General features: G+C 48.8%; 1 protein-coding gene across 1 annotated transcript in view; it reads left to right on the top strand.

Moving 5' to 3' along the window:
• SHANK1 (SH3 and multiple ankyrin repeat domains 1) overlaps positions 1-20,577 on the top strand; it is a 1,748,119-nt gene that overhangs the window by 771,599 nt on the left and 955,943 nt on the right. Inside the window, exon 14 of the mRNA XM_085616131.1 lies at positions 12,909-12,987. Within this exon, the coding sequence (XP_085472257.1) occupies positions 12,909-12,987 (79 nt within the window). The remainder of the gene's footprint in view (positions 1-12,908; positions 12,988-20,577) is intronic.

The raw sequence follows: 20,577 nt of genomic DNA, 5'->3' as shown, positions 1-20,577 counted from the left end.
GGATTGTTAAACTTTTACCTGTGTGTATTTCTGTCTCCTGCGTTTACTCCCAGGTCCACCACAGCTGGTGCTGGTTGTGTGGAGGGAGGACTTACGCAACATACTTGCCCCCACTTCCGGTGGGACACTTCTTTGACCGCCATCTTGATAGGGTGCCGGTCTAGTCTACGGACCTACTCTCTCCAGCACAGTACTTAAACAAGCTATGGCGCTGACGCGCAGCGGACGCGCCAAAGGCGCGCCTAAGGCAAGCCCATCTGCGCCCGTCCGCGCCTGTTGCACGTCCAGCGCCAGCCATGCTGCCTGTTACCCCCCTTACCAAACCATGACCTCTTGTCATTTGGAGGAATTGAATACTACTAAACAATGTGGTCATCTTTTAGAGGTCAGTAGAGTCATGGGGTCGGAAATGCCATACACAAATAAACTTTATTGATTATTATACCATGCCTGATTTAGACATTACAAACTGCTACCCGGCTCTTATCCAAGGGGGCTTAATAAATGCTCGATCTGTAAGTAAGCACGCCTTGGATATCAATGAACTGATCATTGACAATAAGCTGGATTTCCTATTTATCACTGAGACTTGGTTGAGGGAAGACTGCAATCCGGATATAGTGGCTGCTCTGCCGCCTAATTTCACAATGTGCAGGCAAGATAGAGAGGATGGCAGGGGAGGGGGAGTCGCTATTATATATAGGGAGACCATGCAGGTGAAGACTTTTACCCTACAAAGACTAAGAGGATCTGAAAACATGGGCTTTTGTTGTACTATGCATAACTCCTTTTCCTTTTCGGGGGTACTGCTGTATCGGCCCCCAGGCAATAGCAATACTTTTTTAGAATCATTGGGAAACGCCCTTAGTGAGGCAGTGCTTAGGTATTCGAATTTTACTCTTCTTGGGGATGTTAATCTTCACTTGGAATGTGATAACAACCCAGGAGTTTCACCTTTTTTAGAAATGATCTCCATTTTGGGACTTAAACAGATGTTCCAAGGTCCATCTCAGTGTGGAGGGCACACACTTGACACTGTTTGTACCAATTTAAAGTCCTTACAGACTAGTAATTCATTGCCACAGGTTTGGTCGGACCACAGCTTTATTCCCTCTGCCTTTTCAATTCCCCGAAAATCCAGTTTAGGTGTAAATGATAGTGACATCTCTAACATCCCCAGGCGGAAATGGCTTTCATTAGTCTCTAACCCTTCTCTGTTGGCTATGGCTCAAGAAACGGTGCCCACTCTTACTGGGGATCCAGAAGAAGACTCTACTAGAATGTCCAACTGGCTTACATTTTTAGTGAATAAACTGGAACCCCCTAGTAGAGGTACTAGAATTTCTTAGAGGAAGATCCATAGTGACCCTTGGTTTTCAGGGGATCTTGTGGATCTTCACCTACATAGTAAACAGCTTGAGCGTAGGTGGAGAAGGGGATATGAAACATCTAACCTGCAAATCTTCAAAGCTTTTAGGAAGAAATATAAGCTTGCTATTAAAGCTGCAAAAAAGGAATATTTTTACAATCGAATTATTATAGCCAAGAATAACCAAAAAGAAATATTCAGAATTGTAAAATCTGTTATAGATCTTAAAGGCTTGCATACTACTATTCCTCCGTCTGTGGCACTTTGTAATGAAATTGCATGCTACTTTGATAATAAGGTTAAAAACCTTCAAAGTAACTTTAAGGCTCTTAGGCCGGAACAAAAACATATCAGATTCTGACTCGAACCTTCCTGTCTTGCAATCATTTCAAGCCGCCACACTAGCCCAAACAAAAGAGGTCATCCTAGCTTGTAAATCTGGTTCACCATTGGATGCATGCCCTCCAATTTTTTTACATCATATTATTGATGTGGTGAATCCAGTCATTAAAAGTATAGTGAACTCTTCTCTTGCCTTGGGCATTGTCCCTAGGGATTGGAAATTTGCCATCGTAAAACCCTTAAAAAAGAAACAGAATGTGGAATCATCCATCCTATCTAACTACAGGCCTATATCTCTCCTACCTACTTTGGGTAAGATTACAGAGAAGATAGTTTATAGACAACTTGTTAGCTTCACGGAATCTGCAGCTATCCTTCATTCTCGTCAGTCTGGCTTTCGTCCTAAACACTCGACAGAGTCAGCCTTACTTGAGATATCGGACACCCTTAAATTTATCATGGATAGCGGCAGAAAGGCAGTCTTGATCCTTTTGGATTTGTCTGCCGCGTTTGACACCATTTCCCATGACATCCTGTTAGCCAGATTAAGATCATGTGGCATTACAAACCTGGCATTGGCATGGATTACATCATTCCTGTCTAACAGGAAACAGGTTGTCTCCTTGGGTTCCTGTGTGTCAGCTGAGCACATTGTCTTTACGGGTGTCCCACAGGGGGCCTCTATCAGTCCCCTGTTGTTTAACATATACATGGCCCCACTGATTTCATTAATCTCGTCCTTTGGAATTGAGACTACATCTTACGCGGACGACACCCAACTCATTCTGTCTCTGGAAGATAGATCAACAACAGTGGAAGAAAATTTCAGGGTTTGTCTCTCGGCAATCATTAAATGGATGAGCAACAACCATCTCTGCTGTAACACCGATAAAACAGAGATTCTTCCCATTGGTAAAAACAATATGTTTCAACCCAAAGATTGGTGGCCAGATGACATTGCAGCCCCTCCTTCAATGGTAGAGGTTGCTAAAAATCTGGGGGTACTGTTTGATTCCTCCCTTTCCTTCAAGCCCCATGTTTTAAAATTAACAGGGATCTGTTTCAGCTATATTCGTACATTGAAAAAGTTTTTCAATCTTATCCCTTTGGCAGCTAGGAAAACGGTGACAGTAGCTCTTATACTGGCTCGGCTGGACTACTGCAACAGCCTCCTCGTTGGGACAAATAAATCCTCCCTGAGACGGCTTCAGGTAGTCCAGCATGCAGCAGCCAGACTGGTCTTGGGACTTCCTCGCAGATCATCTACCTCTGCTGCATTGAAGGCTCTGCACTGGCTTCCGATTCATAAAAGAATCCTGTTTAAACTACTTTTGACGACTTTTAGAGCTTCCCGGGGAGTCGGCCCCGCTTATCTATCCAGCAGATTTAAACCATACACGACAACAAGGACATTACGATCTAGTTCCGCAAATCTTTTGGCAATAAGCAGGTTCAAATTGTCATCAAAAGGAGGAAAATCAGCCATGGTACTGGGAGCAAAAGCATGGAATAATCTGCCAAAGGACTTGAGAACAATTCAAGGTGACGATCTGTTTAGACGAGCCCTTAAGACTTGGATCTTCGGCCTAACAGATGTCTGTTCCTTGGCTATGATTTAGTCTGGACATTATAGTCAGTCTAGTTATCTGCAGCGCCAGGAGACTCCGTCAGGAGTGACAGTCGTGCTATATAAATCTTTCTTTTCATTTCATTTCATACAGCTAGCCTGGCTGAAGAAGGGTGATATGCCCTGAAACCGGTCCCAGGATGCTTGTTTCTGGTCCAGGGAGGACCTGGCCTGGCAGTTCAGTCTGGACTGTTCCCATGGGGCACAGGGTCAAGACTGATTTGCATATGGCTGGGTCCAAACTGGGGTGGCGTAGTGGGCAAAAGAACGATGGATTTAACCCAGATCTTTTGACTGGGGGAGAATGTTTGCATTGTCAGCATTCCGTCCATCATTTCTTTCCTCTAACACTTTTCGCCCTAAGTGGGATGGGTATGCCCAGACGTGCGTCCCTTGCTCACTATGCCACTGGATTCAAGCTAGCCTGCCTGAAGAAGGGTGATATACCCTGAAACCGGTCCCAGGATGCTTGTTTCTGGTCCAGGGAGGACCTGGCCTGGCAGTTCAGTCTGGACTGTTCCCATGGGGTACAGGGTCAAGGCTGATTTGCATATGGCTGGGTTCAAACTGGGGTGGCGTAGTGGGAAAAAGAACGATGGATTTAACCCAGATCTTTTGACTGGGGGAGAATGTTTGCATTGTCAGCATTCCGGACATCATTTCTTTGCTCTAACACTTTTCGCCCTAAGTGGGATGGGTATGCCCAGACATGGGTCCCTTGCTCACTGTGCCACTGGATTCAAGCTAGCCTGGCTGAAGAAGGGTGATATACCCTGAAACCGGTCCCAGGATGCTTGTTTCTGGTCCAGGGAGGACCTGGCCTGGCAGTTCAGTCTGGACTGTTCCCATGGGTCACAGGGTCAAGACTGATTTGCATATGACTGGGTCCAAACTGGGGTGGCGTAGTGGGCAAAAGAACAATGGATTTAACCCAGATCTTTTGACTGGGGGAGAATGTTTGCATTGTCAGCATTCCGTCCATCATTTGTTTGCTCTACCAGTTTTATCGATTACAGCACAGCTTTTGACATAGTCGACAGGGCCAAACTTTGGGGAAAACTGTCAGCCTGGGGGGTTCCATCTAAGCTATTGAAAGCTATCATATCCCTTCATGAGGGGACCTGGGTACAAGTCAAGATAAGCCCCACAGCTCTATCAGCAAAAGTCAAAACTAACAACGGACTGAAGCAGGGCTGCGTTCTGGCCCCCCTACTATTTAACCTCTATACAGCAGACATGGGGAGAGCTCTGAAAGAGGCAAGTCTAGTTCCACCGAGACAGGGCACGGCGAGACTGGCAATTCTTCAATATGCAGATGACATCGTAGTGATGGATCACACAAGGGTGGGCCTCCAAAGAGCATTAAAAGTGTTGGGGAAGTACAACAAGGAAAATCATCTGACAGTTAACCAAGGAAAAACAAAGATAATGATATTCGGCAGATACCCCTACAAAAAACAAGTAGTCTTCAACTTAGGGGATCACAAAATTGGGATCACCACAGCCTATAATTATCTTGAGGTTTGGCTACCCTAGAGGGCAACACTGGCAGCCCATACAAAACACTTAACTGCCAAAATCAACAGCGTAATTCTGTCAATGAGACGCCTAAGCTAACGCTTGGCCAGCCCCACAGCAGACCCCATGCTGAAGATCCTTAGGGCAAAACTAATCCCAGCCATTAACTACGGCCATTTGGCATTTCCAGGAGCCTTAGACAAACTCATAGCAGCTGCGCAGGTCAAAGTCCACAAGATTTTTCTGCAAGCACCCAGGTATGCAAGGAACACCAGATTACGGCTGGAACTAGGGCTTGGCAGACCTGAACTGGCCCTCCAAGGGGATCTAATAAATTATTATATTGGAGTCCTTAAAGCACCGCATAACTCTCTCAAACATCACCTGGTAACAATCTTCAGAGAAGAAGAGTCTCTCTGGTACACCAAGCTGGGCAAAGCAATAGAGACCCTAAACATCGAACCAAATAGTCTGTCCCTAACAGATATCCCGCATAAGGCCTGGTCAAACATCGTGAGACGGCAGGTCCGCTCCATCTCGTATGAAAAGGACTTAACCACACTGCGACTTCGACATAGCACCTTCATGAAGGCACTGGACGAATCTTACACCATGGGGAAATCTCAACCATGCCTAAGGGAAGCACTAGGGGCCCAGGCCTGCAGGAAAATCATTTTTATGAAGCTAACGGCCCTTAGAACTGCGGATTTCAACCCAGCATGGGCACGAGCAGACAAAGCCGTTTCTTGCCGCATATGCAACTATTAAAGGGAATCCTGGCCCCATTTATTATGTTGCTGCCTCAAATTGACCAGTGAATGACAAAGGCTGCTTCGTCCCATTTTTTATAGACCTTGGCATCAGAACCTGCAAGGAGGCATCAGATTGGTGCTTCTCGGAAATTAAAACCCACCACCTCGCAAGAGCAGCAAAATTCATTCACCAGATCGGACAGGCTCTAAATGTAAACGTAAGTGCATAAATGATTTTTCACAAGCTCTTGAAATTCAGAGTCTGATTAATGGGCAAACAAGGCGCTTCCATAACATTGATTGGCAAAGAAGAGCTTGCCCGCCACTCCAAGTACTTGGACTGGAACATTGTCGCAACTTAATTAAGCTCCCGGATTGAAGGCAAAAGGGATCTTGCAATACAAGATTGACTGTCGGAAACAGAGTTTTTAAAGTTCATAGGAGGTCTGGAGAGGGGGGTGGCACTTGTGGGCGATCAAGGGGTGTTGGGTTTAAATTGTAGCTTTTTATTGTAATGATTTTAAATAATCGAATGGTTAACAATCAATGAATCAATCAATCGATCAACCAGGGCACAGCATGTCAGATATGGCCTTAGTACCAACACTTCAGGTGAGATATTGAGAAGTAGACATAATATTCGATATGATCCCCTCAGTCTAAATCTCTTATTAAATACAAAATGTTGCCAGTGTGTAAGTTGTAGCCATTTTTCCCTTTTCTTTTTTTTTTTTTTTTTTTTTTTTGAAACCGTTTATTGCAGTTTATAGAAGTTACAGGTATGGGCCTACAACCACACGGCCGGCCGCTAGAGCATCAAAAACATATTACATACATACAGCAAAAAGCTTTCTCAGCGGTGCACAGTAGAAAGACAGGAGTGATCAATGGTGCAGGCCTCACAGCTCCATGCCCACAGTACGGTTCCATTTTCTTAACGCAAAACAACGTAAACAAACCACAACCGCAAGGCAACCCTCGATCCAAAGTGACAACACGTGCTCCATAAGTGGGGGATCCAAACCAGCAGCAAAATTCTGAAGAGGGGGACGGGAGTAGATCAGGGACTGGGGGACCGCGCGCCCGCGGCCAAGGGAGGGGCGCCATCTAGGGAGACGGAGCCGGCGAGGCCGCCGGTAGCAGCGGCGGCTCACAAATACCCCCGCGGTAGGCGTTCCAGGGGCCCCAGAGTTTCATCCACGCCCCAGGCTTACCCCTCGCCACATACACCACCTTTTCACGAAACATACACCAATCCATATGCTCTTTCCAGGCCGACACCGCAGGGGGCCTCTGGGATCCCCACAATTGGGCAATATCACGCTTGGCTATCATGTATCCCAGAGTCACCCACCGCGCCTGCGGGACCGAGTAGTCATTTGGTTCCCAGACATTCAGCAAGCATCTCCTCGCTTCAGGCAGCAGCGCGACACGCGTAACCATTCGTAGAACCTCATGCACACCACGCCAGAATCGCTCCACCCTCGGGCACTCCCACAGTATATGCATGAAAGTCGCCAACGCACCACAGCCACGCTTACACATTCCATCACCGGCAAAACCCATACGTAAAAGCCTTGGCCCCGTCACGTAGACCCGGTGAAGGATCTTGAGCTGGACGAAACGAAGGCGAGCCGGGATGGCCACCTCTTTCGGAGAGGCCACCGCGGAGATCCAATCCTCGTCGTCCAGCTCCAGCCCGTCGGCAACCCAAGCCTCGCGGAGACTAGTCAGCAGACACGATCTATCGTTAATCAATTTTTTGTATATGAGGGAGATCGTGCTGTCCGGGACATGGCCATCTAGCACTCTGTCCTCCAGGGGGGAAGACTCCGGAATGGATGCAACATCCGGGAAGACGGAGCCCAGCGCATGGCGGACCTGTAGGTACTGAAAGTACTCACTGCCCTGCAGCTGAAACTCCGCCTGCAGCGTCTCAAAAGTTTTGAATCCCCCCCTCGTCCAGAGATCTCCCACCGTGCTGATTCCGATCGTGTCCCACTTCCCGAAGCCCTTCGACGTCCACAGGGAGCCCAACCTCTCAGATGCATACAGCGGAGACGCTCGGGTCAAACGGTCCTTCCACCCCATAGCTGCATTAGCCGCGTGCCAGACACGCACCATGACACGCGTCGGTCCCGTCAAACGGGAGTCGGGCGCGCCAGAGTAGAGCGCTCGATTATAATCGCCACCGGGCAGAAGCGTCCTGTCCATCTCAAATGCCGGGTTCAAGGCGGGCCCGTAAAGGCCATGATTAATTGCAGCTAGTTGGGAGGCCCAGTAATACCGTTTGATGTCCGGGAGGGCGACCCCTCCATCGTACCACGGGAGCGTCAATTTAGCCAGAGCAATACGCGGCCTCCCGTCCCAGAACAGGCGCCGCTGGAGGCCCTCCACCTCGCGAAAGTAGCGTGCCGGGACCAGGTCCATGGTATTCTGGAGGGCGTAGAGGAAGCGCGGCGGGGACATCATTTTAAATAAGGCCGCTCGGCCGAGCGGCGAGAGCGGCAGACGCCGCCAGCGCACCACGTCCTCCCTCAGACGCTGGAGGGGGGGCAGCAAGTTCCGCTCATAGCGGGCCTCCGGGTCAAGAGTGATATATATACCCAGGTACCGGAAACCCTGGGAGGCAATCTGGATCGGACAATCCCGTGGCAAGACCGGGGCCTCCCCGGAGAGCACATAGACACAGGATTTCGCCCAGTTGATGACCAGGCCTGAGTTGCGACCGAAGGAGCGCAAAACATCAACCAGGACGATCAGTGACTTGCGCGGGGAGGCGAGATACAAAAGGATATCGTCAGCATAGAGGGACACACGGTCCTCATGCTCGGGGGTCCAGCGGAGACCACGGATAGAAGGGTGCCACCGCAACCACTCCGCCAGGGGCTCCATGGCCAGGGCGAACAGGAGAGGCGACAGGGGACAACCCTGTCGCGTGCCCCGCCCCAGCGCGAATGGGGCAGATACTCGCCCATTCACCACCACCTGCGCCAACGGGCCCGAATATAGCAATTTGACCCAGCTGACGAAACCCGGGCCGAACCCAAACCTCGCCAGCATCGCCCAAATATATGGCCATTCGAGCGTATCAAACGCCATGGTGGCGTCCAAGGACGCCAAGATGGCCGGCTCCCGCACAAATGGGACACGCGCGAGCACCCCGTGTAAGCGCCGCAGATTAAGCGCCGTGTTGCGGTGTGGTATAAAGCCCGATTGGTCTTGGTGGACCAAATCGCCCACCACGCCAACCAACCGGTTGGCCAACACCTTGGCGAGGATTTTGGGCTCCGCGTTCAGAAGCGAAATCGGCCTATAGGATGTGACCCGCTCACGGGGCTTCCCCTCCTTATGGATCACCACAATTGTAGCCAGACGCTGGTCCGGCGGGAGGGAGCCCTGCGAGTGGGCCGCAAGGAACATCGCGCGCAGGTGGGGCGCCAACACATCCGGGCGTAGCTTGTATAGCTCAATGGGAATACCATTGGGGCCCATGGCCTTGCCGGATGCAACCGAGCGAATAGCCGAGGCAATTTCGTCCGAGGTGGGCGGGGCATCCAGCGAATCCCTGTCCTCCACCGTAAGGGAGGGCAGTGCGATGTCCCGAAGCAAGGCATGGGAATCTTCCTCCGAGCAGGGAGAAACCGGGGAGTAGACTTCGCGGAAATAATCCGCGAAGCAGGAGACAATGGCTTCCGGCTCAGTGACGCACACACCATCCACGCTCTCAATCAAAGGCACCACGCGGCTCGCTCTTTCCCTCTTGTCCAACCACGCAATCAATTTGCCAGCCTTGTCACCCACATCATACAATCGCCCCTGCTGCTCTCTACTGAGGCCCCTGGCCGCCTCCGTGACGAGGGCCCGATAGGCCGCCTGCTTTAAGTGCAAAACATGCAACTTGGCGTCTGTTACCCCGCTCCCCAGGTCACCCTCCAGTTCTGCAATCTCGGCCTCAACCCGGGTCACCTCCTCCCGCCCGCGCCGCCGGGCATTGGAAATAAAGGAGAGGGCCTCCCCTCTAAGAACCACCTTGAAAGCCTCCCACAGGGAGATGGCAGACGGGACCGACCCCACATTCTCCTCGAAATAGCGCTGTAAGGATTTGATCAAGTCGGCACGAATGGTGGGGTCGCGCAAATACCATGCATTGATCGGGGCCACTCTGCCATCCCCCCTCGGGAAGACATCGAAATGCAACAACAATGGGGAGTGGTCTGAGATACCCCGTGCCAAATGGCGCACCTCCCCCACCCTCCCTGCCTGGGCCGCCGGGACAAGGATGTAATCAAGCCGCGAGAGGCTACCATGGGCCCCCGAGTGGAAGGTGTACTGTTGCAATACGGGATGCTTTAAGCGCCAGCAATCCACCAGGCCCAGCGTGTCTAAAAGGCCGGGCAGCCACGCCTGTGCCCGGGGGAGGTCCCTAGGGGGATGGCGATCCATAGACCCAGAGGCAACCGCGTTAAAGTCCCCTCCAACCACCAACAGGCCACCCGGAAGGTCCAGAAGGAGGCGCCCCAGGTCCGCAAATGTAGTGGCTTGTAACCCAGGCGGGACGTACACTGATATAAAGATAAACACTCTACCCTCCATTCGTCCCACCAGAACAGTGTAACGTCCCCTCTCATCATGGCGCACCTCGTCAATCTCCAACGGGAGCGAGTTCTTGACCATAATACCCACCCCCCGCGAGCCCGAAGTGAAGCCGGAGTGGGCCGCCAAACGATATCCCCGCCGATTCATTGCATGAAAGGTGTTACCTATAAGGTGTGTCTCCTGCAGGAAGACAACATCTGGAGAAATACGTTTTAAATACTGCAGGACCACACCACGCTTAATCCTATCCCCCAGGCCGTTAACATTCCATGACAACACAATCAAATCCCTACCCCCCATCATACGTCAAAACAATCGGTCGCCCCCCACCGAGCATCTTAAAAACAACAAAACAGTTGCGGGTTTGCCTTGCGGTGCTAACAAACAACACACCCCCCCCACCCCCCGGTCCCAACAGAACTCCCCCCTCCCTGCACCCCTGCATGAGCCCAGACAGCCCCCCCAAAGTGCAGTGTGCCTGTCGCCCCATAGCTAAGTACTAACTAGTCCCCCCGAGGAGGAGGGAAGCCCCCAGCAGACCCCACCCGACCTCCCTGGGAGGGGAACATACGAAAGCAATATATGGTAAAGGAACAATATCCAGAGCAAGGCCTATACAGTCACCCCTCAATTCTGATCCGGCGGGCCCTCCCCGCCAGCCGCGCCCCCCCCACCCCGATCTCCAGGCAAAGTATCTAACCAGTCCCCAGCCACCTCGGGCCGGTCGAAGAAGTGCGTACGGCCATCCACCTCCACCCTCAGCTTAGCCGGAAAGAGCATTGAGTACTTGAGGTTTAGGTCCCTTAGGCGACGTTTAATACCAAGAAAGCTCTGTCGCTGCTTCTGGACCGCCGGAGTAAAGTCTGGGTAGAAGTGTACATCCATGTTGTCCAGCCTGACCGGTCCCTGTTGCCTGGAGGTCTGGAGGATGGCGTCTCTGTCCCGGAAATTAAAAATCCGGGCAATAATAGGCCGCGGCGGTGCACCGGTCTTAGGGCGGCCCCCAGGGACCCGGTGGGCACGCTCCACCGCAAAAAGCTTACTCAGCCCCCGGGGCTGGAGATGGGTCAGGATCAGTTCTTCCACGAAGAGATCTGCCGCCTCCGCCTCTCGGCCCTCCGGCACACCAATAATGCGAACATTGTTCCTCCGGGCCCGACCCTCGGAATCCTCCAGTCGCCGGTCCATCAGGGCGCTCGCCTGGCCAAGCCGGCGCACCTCCTTCTGGAGGGCCACCACGTCCGTAGTGAGGCTCGTTGTGGTGTGGGCCAGGGAGTCAACTCGGTCGTTCGTTTTTGACAAGTCTGCCCTCACAAGGCCCACATCCACCAGGACCGAGTCAATTTTTTGCGCCAAGGTATCGAAACGCTGGTCCACTGAGGCCTTCATCTCTGCGATGGCGCCCATGACGTCCCGGAGGGTCAGATCCACCGGTTGGGCAGGCGCCTCCGTCGGGCCCACCAGGGATGACCGCGATGTCTCCGGAGAACCCTTCTGGAGCGTATAGCGATCCATACTATTGGCCTGGTGCGCCGTGCCACGGCGGGTTGTCTTCATCTTCGCCCGGTCGCCATCTTGTTTGGTGGACATGCTGGCCCTTCCACCGTCGTGCCAAGATCTCCAAACGGGCCGCCACACCAAATCACGGGTGTCAGGGGGGGGGGGCGGGGGCGACCACCGGGCCGCGGGTCAACCCACCGCCGGCGGGTCAGCCGGGCACCTGGACAAGGCAACACCACCGCACCCCGCTCCGCAGCCCGACCCCGCCTGAGGCAAGGAGGGCGCAAAAGCGAAAGTGAAAGTGCGGGGTACGCGAGTCGCCCAGCCCCGCTCGCCGCTGTTATTCACTTCGTCCCCGGATCGCCCCACTACTCCAATCCGGGGGGCCGGCGAGGAGAAGGCCGCAACCTTCAATCGATGCTCCCACCGGTGTTCGGGGTCCGATTCGAGCCCAAAAAACGGGTGGCGCCTCAGCTCGGGTTCACCGACACAGTCCCCTCAACAAGGACAGGATATCGCCAGGATTAATTCAGGAGGTCGCGGAGGTCCTCGGGAGCCTCGCACCTACGCGGCCATCTTGGTTGCGCGCTAGGCTCCTCCCCTCCATTTTTCCCTTTTCTTCTTGTTTTATCTGTCCTTCATCTGCACAGCAACATTACAGTTGCTCTCCCCGCAGGCTTACCATATTGTGAAGATGCTTTAACTTTTCTGCATATAATAGTGTGTGTGTGTGTGTGTGAGAGAGAAGTGTACGCATTGCATCACCTGTGGTGTATGTGTTTTGACCATGTTGTGTATGTTAGTGAAGCTTAGTAAAATATTTTCATTGTACAACAGACCACACAACTGGCTTTTGTCAATGCTTGTTTACGTTAGTAGTAAAATGCTGTCATTCCAGTCCAGACCGGAATTATGTTGATTGACATATGGGGTTGTTATCAAAATGGTGACTGGGAAGATTGGTCACTTCTCATTACATAAGGAGGAAGAACTTCAAGGTGAGAGATTATAGAAAAGCTAGCATACTTTTGCTTATTGCTGTACCCTAATGGGTGAAGCAATGATTTAAGAGTAGGTCGTTTAGATATTTCAACTAATGCAAAACTCTTTCATTGTTTTAGTGAAAAGATTCTTAGTTCTGCCTCTGATTTAATAACATCTATGCACACACATCTGAGCTTTTCTGTCCTTCTTTTCTAAGTGGAGAGCAGAAGTGATAAAGCCAAGCGCCTGTTCAGGCACTACACGGTGGGCTCCTACGACAGCTTTGACGCCCCCAGGTAAGGACAACTTCTAAATACACCCTGTACATCTTCTCCTCCAATCTCTCCATGTGGTATTAAGGACATGTGGAACTGTGACTCTCAGGAGCTTGGTGCAAGGAGCAGGTGAGAAGCCTCAAAGGGGAACCATAAACAACTTGCCGAACAGAGACTGAGTGGTGGTGGATGGAGAGACAGTGAATTGAGAGATATTTGCATGAAATAGACCTAATCAGTATCAATTCAAGTTATTTTTGAAATTCCTCAACAAATCTATCAATCATTAGAAACTGTATACAAATAGAAAAATGGAAAAGGACAAATGTTAAACCGAACTCTCACTCTTCACTCTAAATTAACACGCTCTCTTCTCTCTGCAGCTAGTTAGGCAAAATGAGAAATTTACAAAATGCAGATCATTAGGGCTCCAAGTACAAATTGTGATAGTGCTAAAAAAGCTCTGGGATATTATATCAGTAAGAAACATCCGTCACTTCTTAATAATGTATGTATCCTAGGTATAAGAATGACAGAAGATGCTTTTGCAATTATTAAGGCCCTAAAGAATAGTGGGTAAAAATGTTTTTGTTACTCAATGTTTCACACCAATGTTTACACTGAAAATCTTCTTTATTCATTTGTTGTAGCTTTTCTACTAGACTGGGCTGTTACCATGCAGTTTAGTCCAAATGATGTTTGCGCTTGATAATTCTTTAAAGAGATATCTGGTGCCTGATGTACAAAGATTCCTAATAAGAAATCAGTATCATAAATTGCACTAATTTCCATTTGCAGTTTGTGATTTATTAGGTATCTGCTAAAATGGATTCTGTAGAAGTGGGTGCATGTTGCACACCAACATTTACTGAATGCTTTGGTATTTTGTGAACCAACCTATGTATTAATAGGTTGGTTCACAAAATACTGATTTGTAGGGGGCTGCGGTTCGACCTATCTCATTATTGAGACCCACTACGATTGAGTCACAGGCATAGTGGCCTGCTGGGTCAGCAGATCAATAATACCTGTGATTGCTTTTAAATAAAGAATGTGTTTTTAAAGTGTAGCCCATTCTCCTAACAAAAAGCGTTTGGCGTTTAAAAAAGAAAATGAATAATTCTACTAAAATCTTTTAGGAGCAGGCAGTGGCCCTACATATGTTTTTGTCGACTTTCACAGGACGGAACAGGTCCCTTGGGCCCCCTCCCCATTTGCGAATGGTTGCCTCCAACTTGGATTTGATGGTAAAATATTAATGCTTTGCAACCAAATTTTTGTTCAAAACATTAATTCTTAGGCTAAAGAATAGATAGTTGGAAGGGACGCCTTTTACATGCCCCTTCCAAATACCGGTTCTATATTTAATCTAGCCTTCACCTTTTCGGTTCAGTAATTTAACACGGTTTAGGTTTTGTACATTTAAAAAAGTCATTTTGCGGTCGCAAAGGTACAAATTTGACTAAAGCCTTAAAATGGGATCCGAGACAAGGCTCTGGACTGGACCACCTCCTTCCTCTCCGGCAGAACCCAGAGCGTCCGCCTCCCCCCTTTCCGCTCCGAAGCCACCGAGATCATCTGCAGCGTACCCCAGGGCTCATCCCTCAGCCCGACATTGTTCAACATCTACATGGCACCGCTCACCCTCGTCGCCCAACTACATAACCTCAACATCATCTCCCACGCTGACGACACCCAGCTGATCCTATCCCTCACCAAGGACTCCCTCACTGCCAAAACCAACCTCCACGAAGGAATGAAAGCTGTCGCCGATTGGATAAAGAACAGCCATCTGAAGCTAAACTCGGACAAGACAGAAGTCCTCATCCTCGGCTTCACCCCCTCGGCCTGGGATGACTCCTGGTGGCCGTCCACACTGGGAACAGCACCAACACCCACCGACCACGCACGCAACCTGGGGTTCATCCTCGACTCTACTCTCTCCATGAACAAGCAGGTCAACGCTGTCTCGTCCTCCTGCTTCAACACCCTCCAAATGCTCCGCAAGATCTACAGGTGAATCCCTACCGAAACAAGAAAAACGGTCACCCAGGCCCTCGTCAGCAGCAGGTTGGACTACGGAAACGCCCTCTACGCGGGAGTCTCGGACAAACTCCTGAAACGACTACAACGCATCCAGAACGCCTCTGCACACCTGATCCTCAACATCCCTCGCCACAACCACATCACACCCCACCTGAGAGACCTGCACTGGCTCCCCGTCAACAAGAGGATCATCTTCAAGCTCCTCACCTACGCACACAAGGCACTCCACAACACCGGTCCGGCACACTTCAACAGACGACTCACCTTCTACACCCCCAGCCGCCAACTCCGCTCCGCCGACCTCACCCTCGCCACCGTCTCCCGCATCCGAAGAGCGACCTCCGGCGGCAGATCGTTCTCCCATCTCGCCGCCAAGACCTGGAACACCCTCTCCATCCTCCTACGGCAGACCCAGGACCTGCTAACCTTCAGGAGAGTACTCAAGACCTGGCTTTTCGAGCAGTAGCAGCACCCCCCCCCCCCACCAGCGCCTTGAGACCCCCACTGGTGAGTAGTGCGTTTTACAAATGTTCTGATTGATTGATTGAAAATCGGTGTGTACATCAGTTCCCTATTCTCTTGACTATTTTGTAAGTCCTTCCCGTCACAGAAAATGGTTTGCTCAGCACTCTATGCTCATTTTCGTGTCTGAACTTTCACACAAATGTTTTCCTTTGTTATGGAGAAGATGTCTCGATGGTACTTGTAGTGGTCTCTGGTCAGTGAAAATTGGCAAGTGTTTACTAGGAACTCCTGTGGTTAATAAACATGTTGTCACAACTAGAACCTGATCAGATCTTCTGTCCTTTCTATACCTAATTCAAAGTGGAGCAGTTTGGATGGTGTTGAGAGAGCAATTGGAATGCAAACTTTGGAAGCCAGGGCATTCCCATCAGTCAGATGGCTATAAAATCCTACGTTTTTGAATTGTGTGAACCATTTTTTTTGCAGTTTGTGTCAAAATATCAGCATTTAGACTATCTATCTGAGACATAATGCACAATGTCGTAAAAGGTTACATGATAACTGTTGCAATTTCTCCCAGATGTGTCCTGCCACCCGTAGTGGTTCCTGTGTAGACTAGATTCTGTTTAAATAAAAATAGTAGTGTTGGCCCTGGTAAGCAAAATCTCTGCCTCACTCTATGTGTTACATTTTTTTCTAAATGTGTTTCATAAGCTAAAGCTACAATCTTTTCACCTTTCCATCTAGCTCCATCAGTAGCACCAGTTGCTCACCACTTAACAGGCCAACATCAACTCCTTACACTGACCATAGCCATTCAGTAGCAACCAAAACATCTGCCTCAACAGTCTTAACTATGCTCCTGTAATCATTTGCCACTAGCAGGATATTTGGTATGCAATAAACTGTAGTTACCAATATGTCCTCCAGACAATGTGAAATCTGTAACTCTTTCTGTCTTATCTAATATTGTAGACACACCTACAGAACCAGAACTAGCCCAAAACAATGGAAGCCCCTCCAAAATGCCATAGATTCTCTCTCAATATTTTAGTAGTTCCTCTACACATCAATCAGTACCTTTGATAAGCTGTTTTACCCTCTTGCACGGTCGCAATTCTGCTCCAATGTGCAAAAACTGTTTCAAATAAGATTACCAGCATCACATACCCTTTAAGTTTGTTAAATCAGTTCTGACATATTCATTCTTCTCTAGCAGTTTGATTTAATTGGTCTTCTGCAAAAAATGGGTATAACTTTGTGTACTATTGAACTAATCCTTATCTCATCATTATTTCCCATTGTAGTTCTACCACTCTAAAGGAACTACTAAACTTTGTTTTTGGCTTACTACCCTTTATTGGCACACGATGTCCTAAATAAAAACGTCATTTAACAAATATATTTCCCTATGGTAAGTCCACTCCTCCCCAGTATCTCCAAAAGTTTCCACAACATAGCTTCACGTTATTCCTCTGTCATATAGTGAATCAAAAAAAGTCACCATGAAAGAACCCCAGAGTCCATCCAAAGAACTCCTATATTACTCTCTTAAACTGTGCACATGTCGATACCAGCACCTAGGGTGCACACCAGAACTGTTGCGCTACAAAACACCTTGGGCCTCATGTAGGTAACATACTATTTACCGATTCATAAATACCGAATTTTACCGATTCGGTATTTATGAATCGGTAAATAGTATGTGGGTAAATAATCGGTAATTATTACCGATTCGGTAAATATCGGTATTTATGAATCGGTATTTACCGAATCGGTAATAATGCATCCCTTCCCATTCATTCCTATGGGCCTGGAGGCCCATAGGAATGAATGGGAAGCCAGTTACTATTACCGATTCGGTAAATACCGAATCGGTAATAGGGGAGGCATTATCATGGGTGGCAGGGTGTCATATTGACACCCTGTTGCACCCCTGATTCGTGCATGTGTGCACATGTGGCGCACATACATGCCCTAAGGGCATGTATGTCTGCCACATGGCACTTTACAAATAGCACAAAAATGCTTTTTGTAAGGTATTCGTCATTTACCATCAACTTGTAGTTGGTGGTAAATAACAAATCCAGACACCAATAATGCACTCACTTGAGTGCCCCCTACATTGTATTTCTGGATTCGGTATTTACCGAATCGGTATTTTACCGATTTCTTAAAATTCCGATTCGGTAAATACCGAATCCAGAAATCAGCCACCTACATCTCAAGTGCCTCAATACCGGTCGGTAACGGGATATTTACCGATTTTCGGCCGTTACCGACCGGTATTGAGGTACCTACATGAGGCCCCTATGTTTTAAAAGAACATGGCTGAGTGTGAGTGTGAGTGAGGGTTTTGCCCTATACTGTACATACTATATAACTCTTTCCATAGTGATTTTGTCATCATTCCATTTGAATAGTGTATTGTGAATGGGGATAATTCTAAGATAAGGAATCTGCGGCTATATAGAGTCTCTCCCAGATAAGGCATTACCGAAGGTAGGTAATTTGCTCTCTCGTAGGGGATTTACATGTATATTCATAAGCACTGAATAGAATAGCACTGAATAGTCCTGCCGATGTGCGGGGACCCCGGAGCACTTCATCCAATATATCTTCTCAAGAGTAGATGTTTGCCTCTCTTCAGGGAGGCCTGCAGTCACTTAAGAAAGAATATATTATGCAGCCTGTAGGAGGAGGCTAAAGTGGCCAAATTCTTCATTTTGTAAATATAAAATGTTGCCAAGAGAGGTGTCTATGCATGTAAATGCATAATGCTTTTGTAAATCAATTCAAATGTCTTTCACAAACTCTTTATAGAAATGAAGAAGCACAGAACAGTGTTGCCTCTTAGGCTGCCATTATAAGAGCAGGAAACAGACATGCTACCTGTAAAGCCCTAGAGACCTCCAGTATCCCATCATGGTTGGCTAGAGGCAGTTACCTCAGTTCTTTTTTCCTGCTGACAATACCTAGGAGCATTGAACTTGGCCTTTCTAAGGCTTTTCTCTTCAAAATTCACTTGTAGATTTTATATAAAACTTCTTCACTCGACGTTTTTCTACTCTTTCTTGCATTTTTTGCATTTTTCTGACAGGAATTGGTTCATTTTGTCTTTTATAATGTCATCTTTATTTGATAAGTGCCCTTCCTGTGGGAGAAAGAAAGCCAAAATGGACCGTCATAGTGTCTGTAATCTTTGTCTTCCAGCAAGTCATCTTCCTGAAGACTGTCAACACTGCAAAGCATTTTCCAGGTGAACTCTACATGACAGAGAGAAGATTCGCCTCCAAGGCGTGGAAGACCAATGCATGAAACAGATTCAGACTGCACCTGATCTTAAGGAGCGAGTAGAGGGTCAGTTGTCCACCAGAACTCCATCGTCAAACTCTGGTGGGCAAACAATATCCAAAACTTGGGTCATTATCCATCGAAACAAGGTTCGGCACTGACCTGTTCACCATCAGGAGCTGGTTCGCCGTCATCAAAGAGGCTCGACATCAAGACAGGGTAGGTCAACCTCAAAAACTCACCTGCCGTCGACACAGAGCCACAGATTGCCGTTGAGAAGTTGGTCAACGTCAATAAAACAATTCTTTCAATGTCAAGAAGCGGCTCGTTGTCAAGGGGACACCAACGTTTGATGTCGAAGAGAAATTGGACAACGAGGAGACGCCAAGAGTCGAAGCGGGGAACAGATCTCTGTCGCACCGCGATAGGAGGTCTACGTCAAGGAACAGGTTTACTTCTACAACACGTCAAAGAAAAAGGAGATGCATTTATACGTCACCAAGGTCTGACTATTCCAGGGTGTACTCTTCTTACCAGTTGCTCCTTCACAACCTCCTCCGCCACCTCCTCCGACGCCTCCTCCGCGGATTCCAACTCCTCCACCCCCTCTGACTCTGCCTCCGCCAAAGCCTGTAGCAATTCCATCTGCACCACTACCTCTTTTGGCCAAGATAACCTTCTAGGATGCACCATCGCTCTTGCAGCCACCATACATCGCGACATTCGTCATCCAGGAGGCAACATCATCGCCATAGGTCATGCAGACCCAGACACAGTCATGATCACGATCTCTCCATTTATCCATATATTTGCCCTCCACCTCTACAGGGCGCTACTCACCTACCTTAACGGAAAATCCATCAGCTCGAGTCCCTCCCATTGATGACATTAATACTTTCCATGAAGTCTTAGTGAGAGGAGCAACAAAATCGAACATCCAAATGTCTGTGCCTACACCAACCACATCATTGGTCTTTGAAACACTACAACAATGCGCAGCATCCATACCACTCTTTCCTCTAGTGCCAGGCCTCTTGGAACTGGCCATGGAACTCTTCCAGACTCTTGCTTCAGCTAGGTCAGGCCCATCTAGAATACTAAAAAAGTACAGACCTGAGCAAGATCCACTTTTCCTGTGGTCGAACCCTCCTGTAGACTTGTGGTAACTGTAGCAGCAAAGAAACACTGTGCTACTACACCTATCTCCTCAGTTCCACCAGATAAAGAAAGCAAGAAGTTGGATTCAGTGGGCCATAAAACATGTGGTAATGCAGCCACTTCCATAAAAGCAGCTGCTCTTTTAGGACCCCATGATAGGGCATTACGAGAATCGGTACAGAAGTTCGTCGATGATCTGCCCAGAGACAAGCAAGAAGATTTTCTGGAGGTTGTTAACGAAGGTTTGATGTTATTGAATCAGCTGACTAGTGCAGCAGCTGGTGCCTCCCTTCTGGCAGCTCATGAATACTGGCATGGTGTGGCCCTCCGTAGGCATGCGTGGCTCCGTCTTACATCTTTAAAACCGGAGTCACAGCAGCGTATCATCAATCTGTCGTTCTCCGGTTCTACTTTATTGGGCATTAACACAGATGAGGAAATGGCCCGCATGATAACCGAAATGGACACACTTAAGGCGGTCTGCCTGGAGAGGCCTAGGGAGCAACACAAAAGATTTCACCCTTACCAGAGGAGATACTATTTTCAGAGGGTTCAAACCCCTTCCTGGTTCTGGGTACGACAACAGCAGAAACAGCATTGTCCCTATACTCAACACAGTAGACCGCCTAGATGAAGAGCTTTACAGCA

Source organism: Triturus cristatus, chromosome 7 (genome assembly GCF_964204655.1).
Source record: "Triturus cristatus chromosome 7, aTriCri1.1, whole genome shotgun sequence".
Taxonomy (NCBI): domain Eukaryota; kingdom Metazoa; phylum Chordata; class Amphibia; order Caudata; family Salamandridae; genus Triturus; species Triturus cristatus.
This window is presented reverse-complemented; position numbering and strand designations above follow the sequence as displayed.